The following is a 23,491-nucleotide window of genomic DNA, read 5'->3' as shown; positions in this document are numbered from 1 at the left end:
CCACTTATAACTGGATGATCGTAAAGTCTAGGCTTGGGCCTGGTAGGTGACCCAACAGTCAGTCTTAAGGCTGCTTTTTCCAGATGATCAATGTACAACCTAGACAGCAGGTTTAACTCTACCCTACAACAAATAAGGACCTTACCACCACCCCAAACGTGTGTAAGACGACAAAAAATTGCAGTCCACCCCAAATGCCAATGGGCCCGGGCTGAGAAAGAGCCTTTTATTTACTTTTATATACAGAAAAGTCACCTGTGCCCACTCAGCCCAGTTTGGTGGCCAGTTCTTTAGCCTTTGCCTTTTCCAGCTTGGCGATGCGAGCCACCGACTTTGGACCCAGGACGTTGCCTCCCCAGTGGCGGCGGATCTGCAATGACAGGAGAGGCAGTTGGCATGGGCTGTCGCTGTCAGGCTCTCAGAGCCATGCTAGGTCGCGCTGTCTTCTCCTTGGCCCTCCAAGTCCTTTGCCCAGTAGGACTGCTCTGGAGGAGCTGGCCAGTCCCCCGGAGACAGGCCTGACTTACCCCAAACGTTTTGTGTCCTGCTGCTGCTTACCTCATCGTATCTGTCGTTGTAATTGGTTCTGACAGCTTCCACCAGCTTAGCCAGAGCTCCTTTGTCTTCCCTGAAAAGGCGGGAGGGACAAGGGGGTCACCAGCATGTTACCTTTCCAGAAAACAGGAATAACTTCCTTTCTGTAGCCCCAAACACAAGGCCTTTGCCTCAGACACAACATGACCACACGGCTTATTCAGGTGAAGAAATTCGTAACCATCATCGGCAAAGATTCAGATGAACGTGTTGCTTGAAGGTAGAACATTTGGTCTTTTTTTTTTTTTTTAACGTTTATTTATTTTTGAGACAGGGAGAGACAGCATGAATGGGGGAGGGTCAGAGAGAGAGGGAGACACAGAATGTGAAGCAGGCTCCAGGCTCTGAGCTGTCAGCACAGAGCCTGATGCGGGGCTCGAACTCACGGACCGCGAGATCATGACCTGAGCCGAAGTCGGATGCTTAACCGACTGAGCCACCCAGGCGCCCCAGAACATTTGGTCTTTAAGGTAAAATCCCGAGAAGTGAATGAAACGTACTGGGGGAGAGGACTGCCTGACCTCTACTGACACCTGGGAGTTCGGGGGCCCCTTGCATACTTACGAGTTAACCTGTGTGAAGGCGACAGTGGTGCAGGTCTTCCTGTGGACCAGTCGCCCCAGCCTGGCCTTCCCCTTGATGATGCAGTAGGGAACCCCCATCTTACGACACAGGGCAGGCAGGAAGACAACCAGCTGGAAAACCGTATTAGCTTTAGAACGTATATTGGCCAAAAGCAGTAATTTAGAAGCTAACTTAGCAACTGCTCAGGGTTAAAAAGCTCATGTTTTGCACTTCAAGGTTGAATTCAGTGAGAAATCCACATCATTGCAATGGCTATCGGTGGGATCCCTCATCAGTACTGTTTTCAACGGAAAGCAGTCACATGCCTACTTGGGCCTCGAGCCAAACGCTGGCTTACTTCCAGTCTTCCCAGTACTGACATGAGGGCCCAATCTGACTTTAACGGCGTTTACCAACCAATCTGACACACCTCGATAGGATCCACATCGTGTGCGATCACCACCAGCTGCGCCTTCTTGTTTTCCACCAAGGTGGTGACAGTGTTAACCCCTGGAGGCACAAACAGTTTGCATGAGCAGTTCACAGGGACTGCCCAGGTCACAAAAGCAGCTCTGCTATGGTACGCACCCAGCTGTGGCTCAGGGTTAAAAAGCTCGGATTCTGCTCTCCACGGTGTTTCCAGGTGAAGAAATTCATACATCACTGCCAACAGCCTGCCCCACCCCACCACTCACCCCCTTTAAGGAGGGGCCCACTCACCAGCTCGAAGGACAGGGGGCCTCTTAGTGGGGACATCCCCTTTGCCAGCAGCCTTCTTCTCAGCCCGGGCCAGCAATCTCTGCTTCTTCTCTTGCTTGGTCTCCGGCCTGTATTTGTGGGCCAGCTTGAGCAGCTGAGTGGCTGCAAGAATGACGTCAGTTTAGCCTCACGTTTCAAGCTCTGATCTTTGCTATCTACATGATCCTTTAAGTCACTGTCCGGAATACTATCGTAGCGCAAATCTCAGACCACGGGGCACGTGGGTGGCCCAGTCAAGTGTCAGACTCCTGATCCTGATCTCCAAGTTTGTGAGTTCAAGGCCTTAACAGGGCCCTGTGCTGATGGTGTGGAGCCTGCTTGGGATTCCGTATCTCCTTCTCTCTGCCCCTCCCCTGCTTGTGCCACCAAGTGTGTGCTCTCAACAGAAATTAACTTAAAAAAAAAAAAAAATCTCAGACTATGCACGAGATCACTTCAGCTATGCCACCCTCGCGATCTGGAAACCAGACAAGATAACCTAGATTTTAGTAAGCCAGTTTCCTGCAAGTACCCAGAACTCCTTAAAGACCTCAGATCCAGTCCTAACTGCCCAGGAAACGTCTCCGTGCTGGTTTACACAAACTCACCTGTTTGGCGGTCCAAGGCCTGGGTGAACTGGTTAATCGCAGGAGGCACTTTGAGACGTTTATAGAGAATAGCCCTTTGCCGCTGCAGTCGGATGTAGCGGGGCCACTTGACAAAGCGCGTGAGGTCCCTTTTGGGCTGGATGTCCTGTCCTGAGAAGTTAAGGGCAACGATGTAAGTGAGGCTCAAACTCCCGGTCAAATTCGTGCTTAGCGCCACTTGGGAGGGTGTAGGTGCATCAGCGATCTTGGTGGTTTAAAGCGTCATCACCAATTCTCGGATAGCAAATATTCTCTTACATCATCTGCACACAAACACCTATGATCACAGGGGGACTGGCAACGCTCCCCCATCCAACAAGCAGCCCAGCGGTCCGCCCATCAGTGCAGCGGTCAACGTGCCTGTGAGCGCTGCTTTCCTGGCGGCCAAGCCGAATCCTAGCGGAGCTGACACACACTCGGGGGGAGGGACAACGAGGCCACGCACCCGGTGCCGGCGTACCCACATCCCAACCAGGGGGGGACCCCACACCCGCTGAAACCTATCAACGGGGCAGAACACGACCCTCGCTCCGCTCAGCACACTTCCGCTTTTCCGCTGCCGTGCTCCCCTCTCCTCACTCACCGATGCCAAAGTTCTTGGGCCTTTTCTCAAACAGGGGGTTGACCACCTTCTTGGCCTCCTGCTTCTTCACAACAGCAGGGGCCGGGGCCACCTTCTTCCCCTTGGCCTTCTTCCCTTTCGGCTAGGCGAGAAGCGACACCCAGATAAACCCCGCGCTCCCGCACGCGCTGCTCTGGAGGCGCGCCGATCCCCGCCTACGAGCAGAGCCTGACCCCCCAAGCCCCGGCCAAGGCAGCCCAGAGGCGAGCGCGGCGACGGCCCGTGTGCATCAGCGATCTTGGTGGTTAGGAGCGTCCTCACCATCACTCAGACGGCAAATAGTCTTCACATCACCTGCACCACCCGGGCTGCCGCGCCCGCCGCGTCCCAGAACTACGTGCCCCGTCTCTAGGGGCCCGGCACACGGCAGCCTCCGCAAACAGCAGCGGTGGACTCGGAACCTCTCGCCCAAGGCCGAGAGAGGAGCCGGGGGAGCCCCCAGGAGTTCGGCCCCGTCGCTCCGAGCCCGCATTGCGGCGCTGCGCTCCGCGCCGGGGCCCTCCTCTCTCCACTCCCCGACCCAGCCGCCGGGATTCTACCCGGCCCAGTGCCACCCCGCCAGGCCCCGCGGGGCTCCCCTAGCGCTACGCCGTGGAGGGATCCCCGCACGGCCACGCCCCGAAGAGGATGGCAGTGGATAGAAGCCGGACCCAGCTCAACACCGAAAACCGCCAGATAGCTCACCATCTTGGAAGGCTGGAGAAGAGAGAAAGAAAAAGAGAATTGTGGGTAATATGTAGGCGACCTCGGAGATCGCGAGAATTGACGCCTGCGCGGGATTTCGGATTTAAAGCCACAGGACCGCTCTCGCGCGCTTCCTCCCGGGGGCGGTGCCTACCGCGCCGACCGCGGCGAGTCGGAGCTGTACGGGAGCGGAGTGGAGACGGCGGCAGGGAGCCGGGTCTTACTGGGAGGGACGCACGCTCGTCTCCACCCCGACCGAGTGCCCGTCGCGCCGGGCTCTGCGGACCAGGTGGGGGCGGCGGAGCGGGGTCGCCGTCTTTACTCGGGGGTGACCCTCCCCACTAAGCGGCTCCGAGGCCGTGAGTTCCGTCGGTCGGCGGCGCGCAGGCGCAAGGCTCCTGGCGCGGAGACAGAGGTGGTCCGGGACTACCCCCAGACCCCCACCCCGAGCGAGGGAGCCTTGGGCGCGGCGGTGGCGGTAGAGTCGGAGGGACGCTCCGGCGGAGGGGCCGGGGAAGGCTCGGGCCTCGCCCCTGAGCGGTCGGGACACGAGTCCCCGCAGTGTGCCCGTGTGCGGATGGTGGGACAGGTGTGCTTAACGGAGAGGGCCTCTCCCGAGATCCCAGTTCTGCTGGGATGTGGGCGGCTGAGGCTGGCTCCGCTCACCCGGACTCTGGCTCCCAGGTGGCGACCGGTGGCCCCAGATCTCTGTCCCTGCACTGCCTGAGGCCCCCGCCATGGCCCAGCAGAGAGCCCTGCCGCAGAGCAAGGAGACACTGTTGCAGTCTTACAACAAGCGGCTCAAGGATGACATCAAGTCCATCATGGACAACTTCACCGAGATCATCAAGACTGCCAAGGTGGGCGCCCCGGGGTCTGAGACCAAGGGAAGGAGCAGGGTCTAGGGATGGTGGTGAGCTGAGTAGCTGACCTGCTCTGGTCAAGGGTCATGGGGTGGGGGGGAGTGATTTCTGCTTTCAGCAGCACCCACTGAACACGGAGCAGGTGCTCTGTGCCCGGTGGTGAGGATACAGCAGTGAACACACAGGCCCGGCCTATGTCCACATGGGAAAAACATTTGGGAGGACTGTACGGTGGGGGTGGGGGGGGAGGGGTCAGCAATGACAAGCAGGTCAACAGATGAAGCTGGAGAGGAGTCTAGTCAGATCGCCAGGGTTGAACGTCCAGCGCCACTTACGAGCAGTGTGGGTCTGGGCGGGAATGAGCCTTCTCAGTGCCTCAGTTTCTCCCGCAACCTAAAGCCCTCTGGCGATTGGATGACTTTATAAAATGGTTGCTGTGGGGCCTGATGGGGGACCAGATGTGGTAGCTGTTGCGAGTGAGTGAGGTCAGTGAGAAAAGTTGGGGAGACTCCTCCAGGACGGTAGCGTGGCCAGTGTCTGGGTGGGGTTGGATCTTTGAGACTGCTGCCACCCTTCGAAGGCTTTCTGAAGACGATGAAGCTGGCTGGCCTGTGTTTAGTGTTTGTTCACCGTGTGTCGCTGTATTCCCAGGGCTGTCTGGGTCTCCTTCCGTTTAACCTTCACAGAAACTCTCCACGGGGCAGTACTGTTGTTTCTATTCTTAGAGAAGGAAACTGAGGCTCGGGAGACTCAGTGATTTGCCAAGGTCGTTCTGCTAATAACTGGCAGAGCCAGGATTTGCACCCAGGGTGTCCAGCTCCTCACTTCAGAGTGCCCTGACCCCTGCCCGTGCCTGGCAAGACCCCCTGTGAAAGCCGCGTCCAGATGGACGGGTTGGAGCAGTGACAGGCCAGCAGCACTCCTGGCGCCTCTATTTACCGTCGGAGACACCTTGAGTGCACTCTCGGGTCTGCCCTGCCTCGGCTTTGCCCTCCTGTAAACCAGGGATGGCAGTCGGGGCTTCGGTGAGAACGTCGTAAGTTAACGGTGGTCACGTGCTTAACGTGGTGCCCGGCACCCTGGAAATGCTCCGTAAATGGTCACTTAAGAGAACCACGTTGTGCCTTCACTTGTTTGGCAGTTGGTTCACCGAGCACCTCAGCTAGTGACCCCATTTCACACAGAACAAGGCTCCACACCCCAAAAAAGACTTGCCCAAGGCCTCCCTGCACATGGCGAGGCAGTCAACATACACAGGCATCCACCTGTCCCAATGAAGGTGCCCGTTAGCTCCTTAGAAGATGACAAGAGGGGGTGCGGCTGAACGTCGCCCAAGGTCAGGTCAGCAGTGCCCGGCGGAGAAGGTACAGCGGACGACAGGCAGGAGGCAGCCGCTGTGGGTGTGTGCAGCCGGCCAGTCACCTGTGGGCTGGGGCACCTGCCGATTCTGGGCTTTCTTGTTTGTCCTCCAGATCGAGGACGAGACTCAAGTGTCGAGGGCCACTCAGGGCGAGCAGGACAATTACGAGATGCACGTGCGAGCTGCCAACATCGTGAGTCACTAGGTGGAGGGCACAGCCCGGGCTCCAGGAGCCTCGCGGTCCCCACGGGGGCTTTCCGGTCGGGGGCGGGGGGAGGAAGAGCAAACCGATCCTCAGGAGACTCCTCTCGAGAGGAGGGCTGTCTGTGGCAGTCGTGGGAGGGGCGGCAGGTGGTGGGCCACGTCCATCACGTCGAGCGCCGTGCGGTGCTTAGAGAGGGGTCGGCCCTCCTTGGCTGACGAGAAAGCTCCTCGAGATTCACTGGGGGAGAAGTAAGTTGCTGAGCGAAACGAGGTGTGCGTTTTAATCCCTTCCGGTGCCACAGAACGAGCACATCGACCAAACGTTCCCGTCAGTGTGTGCCCACCGGTGAGAATGTAATATGTGGGGAGAGCCCTGAGGAGTCGCACCCAGCTGGCCTGCACGCTGCCCCAAGGAAGCGCGGGGCAGGCATCAGGCAGGGCGGCGGTCTTATCTGGGGTTTGAGGCTCTATGAAGTGGGGGTGGGCTCAAGGAACCCATGTGATGGGAGTGGAGCACCGCCTGGAGAGGAAGCTGGCGGCCCCGTGGGGCTGGGAAGCCCCGGGGAAGCCTCTTCTGCAGTCAGCACGGGAGCCAGGGACCGTGCCCTCCCGGGACTCCTCTCTAGTTCTCTCCCTTCCCACAATGACCCTGGGAAGGTCCACGCCCTAGTCCCACTTTATAGAGGAAGAAACGGAGGCAGGGCCGCCGTGGCCTCCTCACCACCCCTGCCCTGCTCCTGGTGGCCGCAGGTCCGAGCCGGCGAGTCCCTGATGAAACTGGTGTCCGACCTCAAGCAGTTTCTCATCCTCAATGACTTCCCATCGGTGAACGAGGCCATCGACCAGCGCAACCAGCAGCTGCGAGCCCTGCAGGAAGAGTGTGACCGGAAGCTCATCGCCCTGCGGGATGAGATCTCCATCGACCTGTACGAGCTGGAGGAGGAGTATTACTCGTCCAGGTACAGATAGGGCCGGACCCTGCGCAGAGCACACCTGTGGGCCCGCGCCCGGCCGGCAGCCCCGAAGGCCCCGTCTTTCCGAGCCCTTCCTGGTCTTGGCGGCACAGCCCCGTGCCCGGGTTTGAGAGCAGAGCTCGTGGTCAGAGCCACTGGTGGACAGACAATTTATATTGACTGCCAGGCCCTGGGCAGCAGGATGAAAATCACAGAACTTCAGGGGTTGGGTGGGCCCAGCCCGAGAAGGGCAAGCAGGAGCCAGCATTCCTGGGGGGCTGCTGGCTGCCTCACTCTGGGCCTGTGTGGTTCTCTTAGCTTGTTAGCCAGTATTTAAACATTCCAGCCAGAGCCGGGTGAGTTTCTGGCAGCCCAGGTTCACGCCCAGAACGTGCAGGACGCTAGTGCCTGCCTAGGGATGCAGTTCCACGGGGGCGTCACCGAAACCTCACAGCACGCGTCAGGGTCCACAGAGGGGTGCGAAGGAGGAAAAAACTCGAACAGAGGATGGCCTTGAAGGCCGGGCCAGGGGTACGACCCCACCGAGTTCCTGTTCAGCTCGGCCTGGTTCACAGACCGGAGCCCTGCTACATGCTAGGCCCATGCTGGGCCACAGGGATACGGCAGCGGGCAGGACCTGTCACCCCAGCCTGCGTGCACAACTTAGAATTCCAAACCCTGAGTCTTCTGAGCTCGAGGGGCCCTGAGAAATCAGAGTCCCTGTGTGATTCACATGGAGGAAAACGGAGGCTGGAAACTGGGAGGCCTCGCTCCTCTGTGCCCCTTGGCCGGAAAAATCAAGTCTCTGTTCAGACAGAGTCTGTGCCCCCCATGCCCTTGCCCACACAAACCTGTGGGGTTTGTTCTTCCTGTGCTGGCTTTCAGATGCTCCTTCCTGTCCCACGGAGGCCATGCTGGGGCCACAGAGGCCCAGGGCCAGCACTGTCTGCGGTCTGGGCCTTGGTTTCCCTGCCCTGTACTCAATGCCAGTCCCCACTGTCTTGGCCATCTTGGTGTCTATGAGAAGGCATAGTGTCTCTCTTTAGCTGGAATGGTTCTAGACTTTTCCAGAGGGTTCTGGGGCCACCTCTGGTCCCTGATATCTATTGGCTCAACAGATACGTGGCAAGCACCTCTTAAACACCCTTCAGAGAGGGGTCCTGAGTAGGTCCACAGGGGTAGGGGAGTCTCAGACCACGCTGGGACATGGCTCCCAGCCCCACTGGATATCGCATGATCCCTTCACGTCCCTGTGTGTGTGTTTCCTGATGTTCCCGAGGGCCGGGCGTGTGGACTAAGTGGTTACAGGACAGCAGTTCAGCCCTGCCTGTTGAGGTTGGGGGCCGGGGCCGGGGGTGGCCATGAGGGACCTGCCCAAAGTCACTTGACAAGACTGCAGGGAACCCAGGGGCCTGAGTGGCAGGCTTCCCATGTCCTGCCCCGTCAGTCTCTGGTTCACCCAGGGGGTTCCTTGCCATCCTCGGAGCCGCAGGAGGCTGAGTTCCTCTCGGCTGTAAACACCTGTAGAAGGCGGGGCCTCTACACGGGGTCGAGTCCCCTAGAGCTCCCAAGCCGGGTTGCCGTGCCCTGCATGCCCGTGGCCGTGCTCGCCTGCTTCCTGTTCACAGCTTGCTCTTTCTCTACCTATCACCCTGCACTCTCCTTGGGCTGCTGCTCTGTGCCCAGACTGCTGAGGGCAGGAGGAGCAGGGGAGGGAGTGGGGGCGGGGCCGGAGGAAGGAGCAAGCCAGTTAGACGGGTGTGGGGTAGTCGCCCCTTTGACAACCCTAGCGAGCCGTGCTGCTCACCCACATCCTCACCCGTATCTGCCCGTGCCCAGGGAGGCTGCCGCCACCGCAGACCCCCGTGTTAGAGGCAGGGAGACTGAGCTCAGGGGGCTTAGGCGCCTGTTGGAGACCACAGGGTACAGTGGTAAAGAATGGAGCGCCGGGGTCTCTGGTTCTCATCACCTCATCCGGCCATCCCTGCTGAGCGGAGATCCCAAAAAGACCAGGTCTCTGCTTTTGCGTCCTTGCGAAGTGTAGTGAGTGTGGAGAGACCACAGCAAGCTCTGGGCGCTGCTTTCCGGGGTCTGCAAAAGGAGGGCAGCCACGCCGGGAGGGACATGGCAGCGCAGGCCGCTCAGCCTTGTGGCGGTCAGCTGGGAGGGACTTGCCGAGGTCACACGGGTGGCTGCTCCTGGAAGGCCTCCCTTCCGGATGCTCCGGAGGACCCCGAAGCAGGTGCGGCCGCACGTACCCACCCTGAGCCAGGCTTGCCTGAAGAGGGGCCCGCACACAGGAGGGGAAAGGCAGATTTGGGGTGTGGTCTGTTTTCTTAACTCTGCTTCTATCTCGCTCCCTGCCCCGCCCCGGCTTCCATCCATCTCTGCCTGCTCCTGTCTCTCCCTGGGTTTCTGGTGGTGGAAAAGCTCAAGTCTTTGCGAAGCTAATGACCTGCCTCTGTGCGAAGCTTACTGGAGGCTGGACCTCGACACAGACTCTGCTGATGGCCTCTCAGCCCCTGTGCTGGCGTCCCCGGAGCCCAGCGCTGGCCCCCTGCAGGCTGCAGCCCCTGCCCACTCCCATGCCACTGGCCCCGGCCCCACAGAGCACGCCTGAGCCTCCCAGGGTTCCCCTCCCCGCGACCCTAGGTTCTTAAGTCTGGTGTGGCCTCCTTGGGACCTTTGGCCCAGGGCCAGCACCCCCCAGAGTGTTGGGGAAGATACTGCCCTCAACCGTTTCCAAGGTAGCCCGTCCCTCGGAGATGCCACCTCTGTTCACTGCCCACCTGGCCTGCTGGGCAGACGTTTCCTAGACAGTGTGTCCAGGCCAATAGTGGGGCAGGAGGGCGTCCTGCTATGTACAAGCCACAGGGTGGCACTCAGTGGACAGTACTGGCCAAGTCCACGCTCCACCCTCCGGTCTCCTGTGCAGAGATGCACCTGCTGCTTTGTCCTGAGGGCCCCTGGTAGCTGACCGTCCCCGCAGGGTTGTGGTGGGGAGAGGGGTGCTGAGAGCAAGGGACCTTCCTCACTCTGCCACACACATTCCGGTGGGTTTTGTAACAGGACAGTTGAATAAAACAGCACTGCCATCTTGCGTTGGTTGGCTCCTTCTTGGTGGTCCGGGACCAGTCTGGGATCACCCCCGGTTTCCCACTGGCTGTGGGGAGAACAGCTGCTGGGCTCTGCCTGGACAGCCTGGGGCTCCAGGTAAGCCTTCCACCCGTAGGGGCTTTGGGCAAGCAGGGACTTGGTCAGTTTGGGGCTAATGGCTGCATTCCCGTTGCCTAGAACTGCCTGGGAGCTGGAAAGTCCTTAATGCTTGGCGACTAAAGAAAAACTGGCATCGTTGCACGTTCCGAGGTCCAGCTGCCTGTACTTCGGTCCCATCTAGTCCTCACTGGACCTGGCGTTGGTGTGGCAGTTACCTGCACTACAGGGAGGAACGGCCACGGGCTTGGAAGGGGTTGAAGCGTTGTGTCCGCCGCCACCGAGCCGGGAAGGGAAGCAGCAGAAATTGGGGCTCAACCCAGACGGAATGCTAGGCCCAGTGCCTGGGTGCCGGGCCCCCCCCGGAGAAAGGGGGTTTCGAGCCCACGCCCTGTCGCCAGCGTGCCTCCTCACGAGGGAGACAGCAGTTGGTCTACGGAGGAGGTGGCGGCACACAGTCCAGTCTCAGGGACAGGGAAGGACACAAGCCCAATGGTGTTGGGGCCCAGAGACCCCCACGGCCAAGCAGGGGTGGCCCACAGGTGGGAGCTGGGGCCCAGTCCTGGCTCTGGCCCTGGTTTTCTGGGGGTGGCCTGGGGAAGGCTCCGCATCGAGGAGACAGGTGATGATCTCTTCCTGAAATACCCTCGTTGCAGAAATAACTTGTATTTGACACTGACCAAGAAAAAAGGACTACAACCAATGGAAGCACGTGTGGGGAAAAGGCTGGACGGAGCGGACCAAACTTAACGGGGGTTTCGACCGTCTTCAGTGTCGTAACACCTGAGCAACAGGCTCTCTGCACCATCAGTGTGTTGTTCTCCTGGGCTGAGGCCACCGTCCCCATTGGAAATGGAAAGCGAAGTGGTTTCTCCCCCCCCTCCCCCCACCGGGAGCAAGGCAGCTCCCCACCTCCTCCTCTCTAGCCCACGCCCCCGGCAGCAGACCTCACTGGAGAAATGGGCTCTTTGTTTCCAGGTGTCTCTCAAGTCTGCTTCAGGCCGGCTTCGTCTGCACGACCCCGGCCGAGCTACGGGTATTAAGGTCCCCCGTGGCCTCCGTGTCACTCAAGCCTGGTCAGTCCTCAGTCCTTCCTGCCTGTGTCCCAGGCATTTTATTCCAAGAACATTCGAACCCCTGGCAAAGTTATAAAGGTCGCATAAAGAACACCCACCTGGGTGCTTTTCTGGATTCACTTCCTGCACCTCTGCTTGCTCTCTCATCCATAAAAACCACGCGAACATCAGCCGCAGACCTCACGCCACCTCACCCCTCACCCCTGTCAGCTCGTCTCTCTAGGAAAAGCAACTCTCCATGGCCCAATGCCAGCATCAGGCCCATGTGAACAATTATCCCATAATATCATCTAATATCATGACACTTTTTTTTTTTTTTTAATGTTTATTCTGAGAGAGTGAGGAAGGGGAAGAGAGGAGAGAGAGAAAATCCCAAGCAGGCTCTGTGCTGTCAGCGTAGAGCCTGACATGGGGCTCAGTCTCAAGAACTGAGATCATGACCTCGGCCAAAACGGAGTCGGACGCTTAACCTGACTGAGCCACCCAGATGTGCCTCGTGACGCATTCTAACTTCCCCAGTTCTCTAAATGTTTATTTTTGAATGTTTATTTCTGAAAGAGCAAGGGGGGAGGGTTAGACAGAGGATCTAAAATGGGCTCTGCGCTCGAACTCACAAACCGCAAGGTCGTGATCTGAGCCGAAGTCGGCCACTTCACCGACTGAGCCACACAGGAGTCCCTGCAAACATCTTTCTACGTGTATTTTCGTTTTGCATTGCGGTTAGTTACCATTTCTTAGAGCCTTTTGAAATCTAGAGCAGGATCAGGGTGGCAGTCTGGAACAAGTCAAACACAGTTCCGGATATACTTTGAAGAGAGAGCCAACAGAATGCACTCAAGGACCAGATGTAGGGAATGAGGAGGCAGGGTGGCTTCAAGGTCTGACTTCTGTGCCTGGAAGCATGGAGTGGCCTTAACTGAGGCAGAAGGCAGGCAGTGAGGGGAGGTGGGGTCGGGGGAGGCCAGGACCCCTGTTCTGTACATACCCACGACGATGTGTCTCATGTCCAAATGTGGGCCTGGAGTTCAGGGGAGTCGGCAGCACCGAGTCACGAGCTCTGAAGGGAGCCACTGCACAGTAAGAGTTAACAGAAAAGGGAAATGAGACCCAAGGAGGAGAGTAGGTGTTCAGGGAGGAGGTAGGATCCGCTGGTCAAACCCTCCAGAAAACTCACAGATGAATAAGGCCCATGAGTCAAGATTCGCACTCAGAACTCCTCTTCTCCCGGCCCTTTGGCAACGCTGCTGCCATCAACCACCTCCCGCCCAGACAGGACCTCAGCAAAGCCTCAAAGACCCCCCCTGGAGATGGTCACACGGGACGGAGAACCCCAGACTGGTCGTGTGGACTGGAAGAGGACACATCATCCCCTCCCCTCCCACATCCCTGTTCCTCTGCGCCTCTGGCTTTGATGGTGAAAACGGACGGTGCCAGGAGGGACACGTTTATGGCTCAGTGAGTGTCCTGGAAATCTACCGTGGGGGACAACGAAGCCATCCTCTCCTCAAAACGTCACCTCACAGCAGAGATCCCGGGCAGAAAGTTACATTCTTACTGCTTCGTCAGAAACCTTTTCAAATAGCTTTTGAAATTGTAGTTTATAAATCCAAGCCCCTGCCCCCTCCCTCCTTGGAGGAATAAGGCCTCCCCTACTCACCCCAAGGCAGCCCTTGAAGGGCTGGGTGTTGTGACAAAGCCTGTCACTGCCATGAATTGCGGAACAGGGGTGCGGTGGTCTCCAACCTCAGGCTGAACACTTCCGTCCCTTCCCTCGTGAGTTAAGGGATAAGCCTTGTCCTAAATCTTAGCCTGTGGCTGCACTGCCCAGAGCAAAGACCCCAGTGGGTCTTCCTCGAGCGCCCCGGCATCCTCCCTCCCGACACCGCACATCCCTTCCTCCCGGACCTTTCTCCTTGGCACTCCCCGTTACCCGACTCATCCTGCGCTTGCCTTACGTGTTGCCGGTGGCCACACACACGCAGACCCGCCGAGGACGCCGCTGCGTGTCTTCTCAGCGCTGGCATCTCCCGCCCTTGCTGCCCGCCCGGCACCTGCTGGGCGCGCGGTGCTTTCGGAGCGGACCCGCTCTCGCCGGGTCCCGCTTCGGATCTGGGTCCCCAGAGGGCTGAACCACGGCCGATCGGTCCCGTCGCCCCCGGGTACTGAGCGCCTACTGTGTACGCGGCACCGTGCCGGGCGGTGGGGCGCGGCGGCCGGAAAGTCACAGCTCCGTCGCCATCCCCGCCCGAGGGAAGAGGCCGGGGGCCACGGACGCCCAGGACCCACAATGCTTTGCGCCCCGCCCCGCGCGTCTCTTCCGGCGGAGCCAGGCCTGGCTAGTCGAGCACCGCGCGCTGGCGGCTCGGCGCTCGGCTGGCGGCGCCTGCGCACGCGCGGCTTCCGGCGAGGGCGGTCCGGCGGCGTGGTGAGGGTGGCGTGGCGAGGGGGTTGCGTGTGTGTCTCCCGGGAGAGTCCCAGAACCCGCGACCATGGCCTCTCTGCTCGCCAAGGACGCCTACCTGCAGGGCCTGGCCAGGAAAATCTGCTCCCAGCACAGCCCGGAGCCGCAGAAACGCAAGTCCGGTACAGAGCAGCCGGGGTCGGGCCTGGCAGGGCTGGGGGTGGGGTACGCCCCTGTGCCGCCCCGCGCAGCCTGCGGGTGGGTGAGACACGTGGGTGCGTGAAGCAAGCCCGTAAGATGGTGGAAAGACTCTTAAGGGTGATGTACAGTTGTCACTGTTTCCCTGCTTGTGGGCATCAGCTCGGGGGTGCCAGGGAACCCACCGGGCCGGAGGCCCCTGCGGGGCTTGCAGGAGGTGACCCGATGGGATGGGGGAAGTAGGGAGAGGGCGGGAACGGGACGGCTCCTACCAGTGGGGTTTACCGGGAAGTCCGTACACAAGCAGGTGAGACAGAGGTTGGCACTTGTGAGTGCTGCCTGGACCCGAAGGGGCAGAGAGCATCAGCGTCTGACAGGCAGCTAGACGGAGAACGGCCTTTTGTCTTTATGCCAGGCAAACTTACTCATTACCTAAAGTTAGGAAAATTGAGGTTTCTTAGCACTGGGTTGTAACTTTATACGTTGAAAGATTAGTTTTCCTTCTGTGAGTGTGTCTCAGCGTTTTAAAAAGTCTCGTTTCGTACTCAATGTACTCTTTTTGTTAGCTTAAGTGTAAACATCTTTTGATCCCTTAAAAAAACAAAAGCCTGTGTTCTCGTTTTTGACGGCTAGGTAGCGCTTGGTAATGTACAGGTGGCTTAACTTGTCCTTGTAGGTGAGTATTCAGGTTTTTCTAGTTTTTCCCTGCGATGAACATTTTTGAGGTCAAATCTTGGTGCGTAACCAGGACGGATTCTCGTAAGCAGACTGCTGGGTCAAGTGTGGATGTATTGCAGGGTTTTACCACCTGTGGCCAGTCTCCTTTCTCGGGTTTGTGGGTGGCTCTGAGCTTTACAAAAGGACATGCTCCGTCCTGATTCGCCTACAGTATCCTGGGATCAAAGGCTTTGCAGAACTTTCATGCAGGTTGGATGGGTCACAAAGGTTAAGACTTCAGCCCTTTATGATTTTGTATTTCAGCCAACAAAACTCGAGGCTCAGAAGCTTCTGGGCCCCCAAAAAAGAAGAGGAAGAAAGCGCAGAAGAAATCCTGGGAGAGGGAGGAGAAGGCTGTGGAGCCAAAAGCCCGACCCCTAGGGGAGAAGTCTCCAGCAGCTTCCAAGGCCAGAAACCCAGCAGCAGCGACGGAGGAAGAGGCCTTCACCTCCACAGGATCTCCTGCAGGTGGAGATGTGGGGCAGGGCTGACTGAGATCCCTTGAAAACACGGTCCTCTGTGGACATGAGAAAATATGGTGTCACGCACATTTTTGGGGTATTTTGAGACTTTCTAGAGAGCAGGTTTTCAAGGGACAGATCCCAGGGAATACATAGTGGTTCTAGGCCATTGGGCATTGGGGTCTGGTGAGGGGCAGGGTCATGTTCCCCTGAGGACCTTGCCCTGAGGAGGCTCTCACTGCCTGCAGGTGTCCGGAGTGGCATCACGAGAGCTGACCTGTTGGGAGAGGTGGGGAAGCCCCGCCTGCAGAAATGGGAAGAAATGAGAGATGGGTTTGTCTGGACCCATCAGAAGCATTTTGTCTTACCGCACGGGGGTGTTCTGTTCTGGGGGCCAGTCCAGCTTGGGGAGTGGAGAGTAGTATTTACTAGAACCGTCCTGCAGGTCGACGAGTGGCCACTTGGGGAGTGGGACAGTGTGTGGGGTTTCAGGCTTTGAAGCTGGACCTTGGGAAAAGGGACGGGAAGGTCAGGCAGGGGGTTTTCTCTTAGCTCCCCACTTCTTTCCTCATAGACGTCGAGGTCACAGAGTCCGAGTCTTTGTTTGCCCTGGATGTTCTGCGGCAGCGGCTACGTGAGAAAATACAGGAGGTCCGGGGCCAGGTAAGTTGGGGAGGCTGCTGGGGTGTAGAAAGCAGTGTGGTTCTCTGCAGTGGTTTTCCTGCTCTGCGTGGAGGAGAAAGTACCTTGGTGCCCTTTGTGGGCTTGGTCCTCAGTTCTGCCAGCCACTGTGGGCAGCCGCTGTTCCCACCCCTGCAGCAGGTCTTGCCAGGGCCACGGCAGTTTTGGTTGGCAAGGGATCAGGTGTAGTTTCCGGCATCTTGGGGAGACTCCGTTCCCACGGTAACCTGCTTTGTACGGTCTGTGCTGTGGGTCCCCTGTGCCCTTGGAGAGAGGCTCAGTCTGTCGAAGGAAGCTGCCTTTGTTGGACACGACACCGGGCAGCGCTGTGTCCTCTTGACGTCACGACAGCTCTATGAGGTGGCGAGGGTCTGCGATGAGGTGACCGCCACAGGAAGCACCAGACCTAACCCTCCTGGGTTTTTTGTGCTGAGTGACATAATCTTTTCACTTAGCCACCACCTGCCCTTTCCCTGGGGACGTACCCTGGGCCTCTTGCTGTGTGGGACAGTCCCCCGGCTTCTTTGTGCGGTGCCCTGGGACAAGCCTGGGGATCGTTCCTAAGGGGCAGTCTGAGCTCCGGCCTGGCCTTCCTGCATGCAGGTCTGGGTCAGTCTGGTAGAGATCTCTTTTTGGCCTCCAGACGGAAAAGGCCGTCTGTGAGAGCAGAGGTCAGGTGAGTCACCGGCAGAACAGCCCCACAGTCCGCGTGGGCATTGAGCGTCCTGATCTGATGCCGAGTTCCAGATGGTGTCCTTGGCTAGGCCTGTCCTCGTCTGCAAAACGATGGAGGACACACCTACGTCGAATTATTTGTAAAGGGCCCTGGTGCAACGTCCGTGTCTGGGAACCGGAAGCCGTGGTTCTTACCTGGGGGTCCTCGTGTCCTTTTTGGGGTCCCTTGGGTTCCAGGTGACAGGTCGTCTCCCGGGGGAACACTGAGCTCAGTGAGCACCTTGTCTTGCACGAGCGTTTCCTCACCCGCTTTCCTGCCCTGATTCCACATCCCAGACCGGGGGCCCCGAAATTGGGAGGCCCTCGTGAGGGAGCCCTGACTCTCCTCCTCCTCCAGGGCAGCACCTCGGAGCCGTCTCCCGCGGCTCTGGAGAAGAGACGCCGGAGGAAGCAGGAGCGGGACCGCAAGAAGAGGAAGCGGAAGGAACTGAGGGCGAAGGAGAAGGTGGCAAAGGCCACGGAGGCTGTCGAGCCGCCCCGCGAGCCACCCCGCGAGCCACCCCGAGAGGAGGCACGGCTGGGGCTGCTCTTCAATAAGGTGAGAGGCAGGTGCGGCCGTGCAGGCGCGGGGACCCGGGCCGTGCCCCCCGGCTGGCCGCGTGGCCCGTGGCCCGAGGCCGCCCGTTCGCGGAGGCGGGTGGCGGCAGTGCCTGCCCCCGGGGGCGCTCATGGGGGCTCACGGGAGAGGCGCGCCTTGAGGCTGGGGTTCACCGGGGTTGCCGCCCGCAAGGTGGAGGTGAGCGCGGGGGAGCCGGCCGGCAAGGCCCAGCGCCGGAAGGAGACGAGGCAGAAGCTGAAGGGGAAGCTGACGCCGCTGACGGGGAAGAACTACCGGCAGCTGCTGGAGCGCCTGCGGGCACGGCGGGGTCGGCTGGCCGAGCTGCAGAGCCAGGACGAGGGGAAGGCGCGGGAGCTGGAGACCAAGACGCGGTGGACCAACCTGCTGTACAAGGCCGAGGGCGTGCGGATCCGGGACGACGAGCGCCTGCTGCAGGAGGCCCTGAAGCGCAAGGAGAAGCGGCGGGCGCAGCGGAAGCGCAGGTGGGAGAAACGCACGGCCCGCGTGGTCGAGAAAATGCAGCAGCGGCAGGACAAGCGGCGACAGAATCTGCGCAAGAAGAAGGCGGCCCGGGCCGAGCGGCGTCTGGACAGGGCTCGCAGGAAGGGCCGCATCCTGCCCCAGGACCTGGAGCGGGCTGGCCTGGCGTGAGGACCCAGGCCGCGTCCCTGACCGGGGGCTGGGGTGACGCCGGGCGGGGCTCGGTCGGCGCTGTCTGGGCCCCTGGGCACGCGGGCTCCGTGGGCTCAGCCCGCGTGTGGAAGGGACGGTGTCCGGAATGGAGGTCCACGTCTTTTGGACCCCCGGTAAGGAGTGACCGGGTCCGGGTTCCCGCCTTCTCTTGGGAGGCCAGACAGCTCCCTGGAAGTGTGCAGGGTGGGGGTGCAGGGGGGCACCTCCCTGGCCCCTTCTTCTCCTCCCAGTTTACACGAGCAGGGTGGGAATGGCCTTTGGGACTGCCCGTGTCCGTGCGGAACTCGCCTGGAAGGGAGGGATCTCCGTAGACCGAGCCAGAGGTGGAGTCTCCGGTGAGGGCGAGCTGACCTCGGTGTGGCCGGAAGGGAGTTATCTGGGGTTTATTTGTAGGAGGAACAAAAGGTAGCGCTTAGGTGAACACACGTTCAAAGTCTCAGGGTGCCTGCTAGATCTGCACGGTGTGTACTAGGCTGGAAAGAAAGGGGGAGACAAAGGAAAAACCGAAGCTCAGACTCAGCCAGGGAAACGAAAGATGCCCAGTACGGCGGCGGGACTCCACGCAGACCTGCAGGGGGGCAGAAGGGGCGCAGACGTGCAAAACCCCGGGGGCGGGGGGGGCTCATGGCACATAGATTCTATTTGGGTAAAGCTGTCAATAGAATCGTTTTGACTCGGGTTCGCTAAAGAAACAGATTGCAGAAGGCCACCTTGGTTGCTAATGACTGAGCTAAGCGTCCAACTCCTGATTTCGGCTCAGGTTGTGTCTCCTGGTTCATGAGTTCTAGCCCCAAGGGAGGCTCCACGCTGGCAGTGTGGAGCCTCCCTTGGATTTTGTCTCTCTTTTCCTCCCCTGCTTGTGCTGTCTGTGTCTGTCTGTCTGTCTCTCTCTCACAATAAGTAAACTTAAAACATACCCAGCGGACTGTAACGGAAAGGCTGGTGTGGCCGAAGTGGACAAAGCTGACTTGAGAACGAACGGCACCGTGAGGAGTAAAGAACGCCCGCCCCCTCCCCCCGGTGGAGGAGTTCTGTGCTCCCAGCAGGCAGAGCGGCTCTGACGACCCCGGGACTGGAGCCTTGAGTCTGCCCAGAGCGGGAGATTTGTGATTCCTTTCCTAGGCCTGGAGACATCAGGCAGAACTCTGGTGGATGTAGAAGGTCTGGAGGAGAGTCACGAGCTCCATCTAGCAACACAGAACGGTGTGTCCGGAAACACACTTTGCGCGTCTCTGAAGCAGCAATGAGAACTGAGCATCTGGTCTATAAAGGACGTTTTCGTTTCAAGGAGTCAGACCAGGTGTGGTGTCCGGCCACGGCAGGGTTTCGTCGTCAAAGTCAAGAGGTGGTCAGAGTTTCACGTTTGGAATTTTAAAAACACACTCTCGAGTTTACCTGTGGGTGGTTGTGGGAGGCGGAGCCTGACTCCCAGGTGTCCGTGCTGAGCGCGTGTCCTGCGGCAGGCGGCAGCAGGAGCAACTCCTCCAGGGACAATAGTGGGCAGTGGGATGTGGCCAAGGGAAACTCCCAGGACGAGTCTGGGAGGCCCGATAGACCCCTGTTGGGTGTCGTCGCCTCCAGTGTGGGAAGACAGTGCAGCGTGGTGGGAGAAATCTTCAAGGGCCTAATGTCAGAACGTTTCCAGAGCCAGATGGCGGAAGTTCCCCCTCCCGGGGTGGAGGGGATTGGATGAAGGTTGCCCCAAGCAGAACACCTGCCCGGAGCAGTGGTTCCAACTGCCCCGAAGGCCACGGCGGTGGGAAAAGGAACGAAGGGAGAAAGCTCACTGAAATGGAGTCGGGAGGCCGGAGAGAGGAGCACTCGTGCATTGTGCCGACTTGCGTTCATCATGGGAGGAAGTGTCACCGGCCCAGCAGAAGCGTCCTCGACAGGAAAGCGTCGTGATCACAGGCTCAACAGGGAAGGACGCTGTACCTCCTGTGAGACACCCAGCGACCCGGCCAGCAAGGAATGGCCCTCGTCCTGCGCTGTGAGTCTCTGGGTCAGGACAGCCCTTCCCAGCGTCCTCCTCGTAAAATAATCCCCTCTTTGTTGGATTTGCCTGTGGTTTTGCCCTAGTTTGCATGTCCCGGGTTGCAGTTCTCTGCTATTCCTAAATAAACACGTTTTGCTGGTAAGGTAACTGGTAATTGTGTTGTTATTATTATTTTTAATGTTTATTTTTGAGACAGACTGTGTGAGCAGGGGAGGGGCAGAGAGAAGAGGGAGACACAGAATCCAAAGCAGGCTCCAGGCTCTGAGTTGTCAGCACACAGCCTGACGCTGGGCTCAAACCCACGAACTGTGGGATCATGACCTGAACCGAAGTGGCTGCCTAATGGACTGAGCCACCCAGGTGCCCCTGTTGGTTTTATTTTTAAGCTCAGCACTAGTCTCCTTTTGCCACTGGCCCTTTGGGTGAGTCTGGGAAGGAGCACAGCCTGTCTTCCCTCCTGTCCAGGGGCCCTAGGACTTGAGCTGATGGACGTTGAGAAATTCAGTGAGTGGCTGGGACCAGTCAGGCAGCTCAAGTGAGGCTTCTGTTCATCAGATCTGGTGGGGGTGGGGCGTGCAGAGAGAGCTGTCTCTAGACCCTGGTGGGTCAGCTCATCCAGTTCACTGCACCAGTCACGGGAGCCTTGCGTACGTGGCCTGTGGAAAGAAAGGTGCTGTGTGTTCCCTGTGGTCGGGTCCTGACACCTGCGTCGGCCCTGAGCTCAGTTCTGGTTTCATCCCACCACTCCAGCTTCGGAGAAGAGCTGCCGTGTGCTGCTTCTCCAAGATGCCTGAACTCGCACGTGGCAAAGGTGTGCCTCTTGGATCCTTCCCAGACAACCTGTTGGGCAGATGAGCAGGTAACAGGGTCCGTAAGGCCCTTCCAGCAAACCTACGTCTCCACTGGGGCGTCTGACCTTCCTCATATTCCAGGGAGTTTCCAGAAGCCTCACTTACCTTAGTGTGCACTTCAGGGGACTCCAGGTTTTGGCTGAGCAACAGAGGAGGTCACCGAATCCTTCCTAGTTCCCTAGCTAGCCTGTGGACTCTTGACGCCAAATGGAAGCCAATCTGAGATTACATCCCAGGGAGTTGTTTCTAGAGAGCACGTTGTGAGTCCTGCGGGGTGAACGAGGCAGTTGCCGAAACGTCAGCAACGTTCTGGTCTCCAGGCTCTGGAATGTGATAGCTTGAGTTTGGAGCCTTGATCCCCCAGAGGACAGATACAAAATCGGCTGGAACTTCCTGGCACTCCTCAGAGCTGCACGCACTCCTGGGTGTTTTCACAGAGCCGCCAATAGATCCGTTGTTTCCTCACTCATACTTTGAACTCTTTAATAACTATATCTGATAAAATAGAAAAGAAAAGCTACGTGCAGTTCGCTGCTGCTGCTGCTGTTTCGCTGGCCGAGGCAGCCCGGCATGGCTGCTCAGTCCAAGCGTCTGGGAAGGTTTTCTTCGGTGCACGGCTACGGCAGCCCTCCTTCCTGGCCAAGCACTGCCCACATGTTCTGAGACGTTCCCCTGGATTTTCTCCAATACAAAACAGCAAATGTCTCTGTCCATTTAGTGAATTGAACCTTCCTACTTTGGCCTCGTAACTGGGTGCTTGGAGCCTGTTGGGGTCGGACTCTGCTTGTAGGTGTAGATATCAGGCGGCGAGGTGGCCTTGGGGATGAGGACGCTGGCTTCTTGCAGTTTTGCTGTGAAGTTGAAACTGCTCTTGACGGTAAAGGTTATCGGTTGAGAAAACAGGCCGACCAAACATTGGATCCGAAAGCTTTTGTCTGGAAGTGCCACGTGTTCTCACACGCCACTGGTCACATCACGTGGCTGCACATAACTTCCAGTGGGGACAGAAACGCAGCCCACCTGGTGTCCGGGGGAAGAGCCAGGAAGTTTTGTTTTTTGGGTTGTTAAAAATTTTTTTTAATATGTATTTTTGAGAGAGAGGGAGCACGAGCCGGGGAGGGGCAGAGAGAGGGGGAGACACAGAAGCCGAAACGGGCTACAGGCTCTGAGCTGTCAGCACAGAGCCCGATGTGGGGCTCGAACCCACAAACCGTGAGATCATGACCAGAGCCGGAGTCGGAAGCTTAACCGACTGAGCCACCCGGGCGCCCCAGGAAGATCCCTGTTCTTAAATGTGTTTCAAAATGGGAATTAGCGTGAGGTCTGTAATAATATCACACGATACAAGAAAGCAAAGAAAAAAAGCAATCACCTCTATGAAAGAATGCCCAAAGTAGAAAAATGACCTTACGGAGGAGATGGTGAGTCAGCAGAAGGATTGAAAACTATGAAAGGGTACCCGGCTGGCTTAGTCGGTGGCGTGTGCGACTCCTGATCTCGGGGTGTGGGTTCAAGCCCCATGCTGCACATAGAGGTGACTTTAAACAGACAAGCTCGAAGAAAAAGTGGAAGTAAAATAAGTCATCGTGGAAATAAAATTAGAAGGAGCAGACGAAGAATAAACACTCCTAAAATTTCACACACCAAGAAGCATAATAAAAGACAAGGAAATGAAACAGGACAAAGCGTTAAGGCGCAAAGAGAAATCCCAAAGTATTGAAAAAACACATCAAAGGAAACCAACCAAAGTGAAAGGTCTTTCAGAGCTATAAAGAGCAAAACAAATTCAAAGAACTTCACGGGACCAAGAGTAAACATCGCCCCAGCTCCCTTATCAAAGGGGCAGAGTTTCCACTCGGACCACAAAGTGAGCCCGAACTCCGTGATGTGGATAAGAAATACACTTTACGAAGATGTGATGCAGATCGGCTCACTGACAAAAGGTTTGCAAGGAATTGGCGTGAATGCAAAGAAAGAAGGCCCAGGTCACGTGCTGGCGGTTCTTGTCGTCCCTGACTTCAGGGACACGAGCCCTGGGTGAGAAAAAAGGACCTCTTATGACAACAAGCACGTTCTCAACAAAGATACAGTCAGTGCGAGTATCTGTCCACCTAATGACACGTCATTAACCTGCACAATGAAGGGGAGACACAGAACGCTGAAGGAACACGATTACCCATTCAGGTCTGGTGTGTGTACTGAGAGCGGAAAATACAACTTTTCAAAGACTCCGGGGACGGTCACAATGACATGTCCACGAACATTAATTCACTGTAAAATAAATCTTCATAAACTAAAGCACCACAGGCAACATTAACCTCAAATTATAGCCAGTAGTAATCATACAATAAAAAGTTGCTACCCTTCCAATAATTTCTTAAAAATCTCTCGACTCCTGGGAAGAAAGCGAGGGGACGGGGGCATCAGCATGGCAGGCTGCAGCTGGCGCAGTGCTGAGAGAAATGAGCTGATGTAATTACTTAGAGGAAGAAACCAGAAGAAATACGAATAAGTAAATTAGATATCCTGATCAACAATAACAGAGACAGAAAATGACTCGATACGGATAAAAGGAAATATGAGTCAGACATCATCACTATCAACTATTAACAGAGGAAGAAGGAAAAGAGGAACATGAAGAAAAAATGCAAAATAAGAAATGAAAAAGGGGAAACAGGCAA

At 57.7% G+C, this 23,491-nt stretch overlaps 3 protein-coding genes, 1 long non-coding RNA gene and 5 other non-coding genes across 10 annotated transcripts; 2 read left to right on the top strand and 7 right to left on the bottom strand.

Annotated features, from left to right (window-relative positions):
- Positions 1–195: 195 nt before the first annotated feature.
- On the bottom strand, positions 196–3,868 carry RPL7A (ribosomal protein L7a). Its single transcript, XM_047093874.1, has 8 exons — positions 3,850–3,868; positions 3,127–3,247; positions 2,505–2,654; positions 1,879–2,019; positions 1,589–1,668; positions 1,159–1,289; positions 559–628; positions 196–370 (listed from the first exon to the last, which is right to left on the bottom strand). The coding sequence occupies exons 1-8, from the start codon at positions 3,850–3,852 to the stop codon at positions 266–268; spliced, it is 801 nt and encodes a 266-aa protein (XP_046949830.1). The 5' UTR covers positions 3,853–3,868; the 3' UTR covers positions 196–265.
- On the bottom strand, positions 721–787 carry LOC124522463 (small nucleolar RNA SNORD36). The gene has a single exon (XR_006964779.1). It is a non-coding gene; the product is annotated as a small nucleolar RNA SNORD36 (small nucleolar RNA).
- On the bottom strand, positions 1,357–1,428 carry LOC124522458 (small nucleolar RNA SNORD36). Its single transcript, XR_006964773.1, has one exon. It is a non-coding gene; the product is annotated as a small nucleolar RNA SNORD36 (small nucleolar RNA).
- Positions 1,753–1,827, bottom strand: LOC124522462 (small nucleolar RNA SNORD36). Its single transcript, XR_006964778.1, has one exon. It is a non-coding gene; the product is annotated as a small nucleolar RNA SNORD36 (small nucleolar RNA).
- LOC124522464 (small nucleolar RNA SNORD24) lies at positions 2,737–2,811 on the bottom strand. Its single transcript, XR_006964780.1, has one exon. It is a non-coding gene; the product is annotated as a small nucleolar RNA SNORD24 (small nucleolar RNA).
- Positions 3,246–10,329, top strand: MED22 (mediator complex subunit 22). Its single transcript, XM_047093872.1, has 4 exons — positions 3,246–4,138; positions 4,534–4,709; positions 6,185–6,265; positions 7,027–10,329. The coding sequence occupies exons 1-4, from the start codon at positions 3,793–3,795 to the stop codon at positions 7,243–7,245; spliced, it is 822 nt and encodes a 273-aa protein (XP_046949828.1). The 5' UTR covers positions 3,246–3,792; the 3' UTR covers positions 7,246–10,329.
- On the bottom strand, positions 3,391–3,464 carry LOC124522465 (small nucleolar RNA SNORD24). Its single transcript, XR_006964781.1, has one exon. It is a non-coding gene; the product is annotated as a small nucleolar RNA SNORD24 (small nucleolar RNA).
- A 1,787-nt stretch (positions 10,330–12,116) lies between the features above and the next one.
- Positions 12,117–13,793, bottom strand: LOC124522383 (uncharacterized). Its single transcript, XR_006964765.1, has 3 exons — positions 13,474–13,793; positions 12,504–12,588; positions 12,117–12,411 (listed from the first exon to the last, which is right to left on the bottom strand). It is a non-coding gene; the product is annotated as an uncharacterized LOC124522383 (long non-coding RNA).
- Positions 13,794–13,951: 158 nt separating this feature from the next.
- SURF6 (surfeit 6) lies at positions 13,952–20,113 on the top strand. Of its 2 annotated transcripts, XM_047093833.1 has the most exons (7): positions 13,952–14,101; positions 15,099–15,302; positions 15,870–15,958; positions 17,049–17,249; positions 17,442–18,076; positions 18,865–19,308; positions 19,609–20,113. In XM_047093833.1, exons 1-5 carry the CDS (start codon positions 14,008–14,010, stop codon positions 17,919–17,921), a joined length of 1,068 nt encoding a protein of 355 aa, XP_046949789.1. In that variant the 5' UTR covers positions 13,952–14,007; the 3' UTR covers positions 17,922–18,076; positions 18,865–19,308; positions 19,609–20,113. The 2 variants fall into 2 exon arrangements, with proteins under 2 accessions (XP_046949789.1, XP_046949788.1); XM_047093832.1 differs by having other exon boundaries at positions 18,865–20,113.
- Positions 20,114–23,491: the final 3,378 nt, after the last annotated feature.

Source organism: Lynx rufus, unplaced genomic scaffold, assembly GCF_022079265.1.
Source record: "Lynx rufus isolate CCGP_SWC_20201006 ecotype Redwood Valley unplaced genomic scaffold, mLynRuf1.p SCAF_36, whole genome shotgun sequence".
Lineage (NCBI taxonomy): Eukaryota > Metazoa > Chordata > Mammalia > Carnivora > Felidae > Lynx > Lynx rufus.
This window is presented reverse-complemented; position numbering and strand designations above follow the sequence as displayed.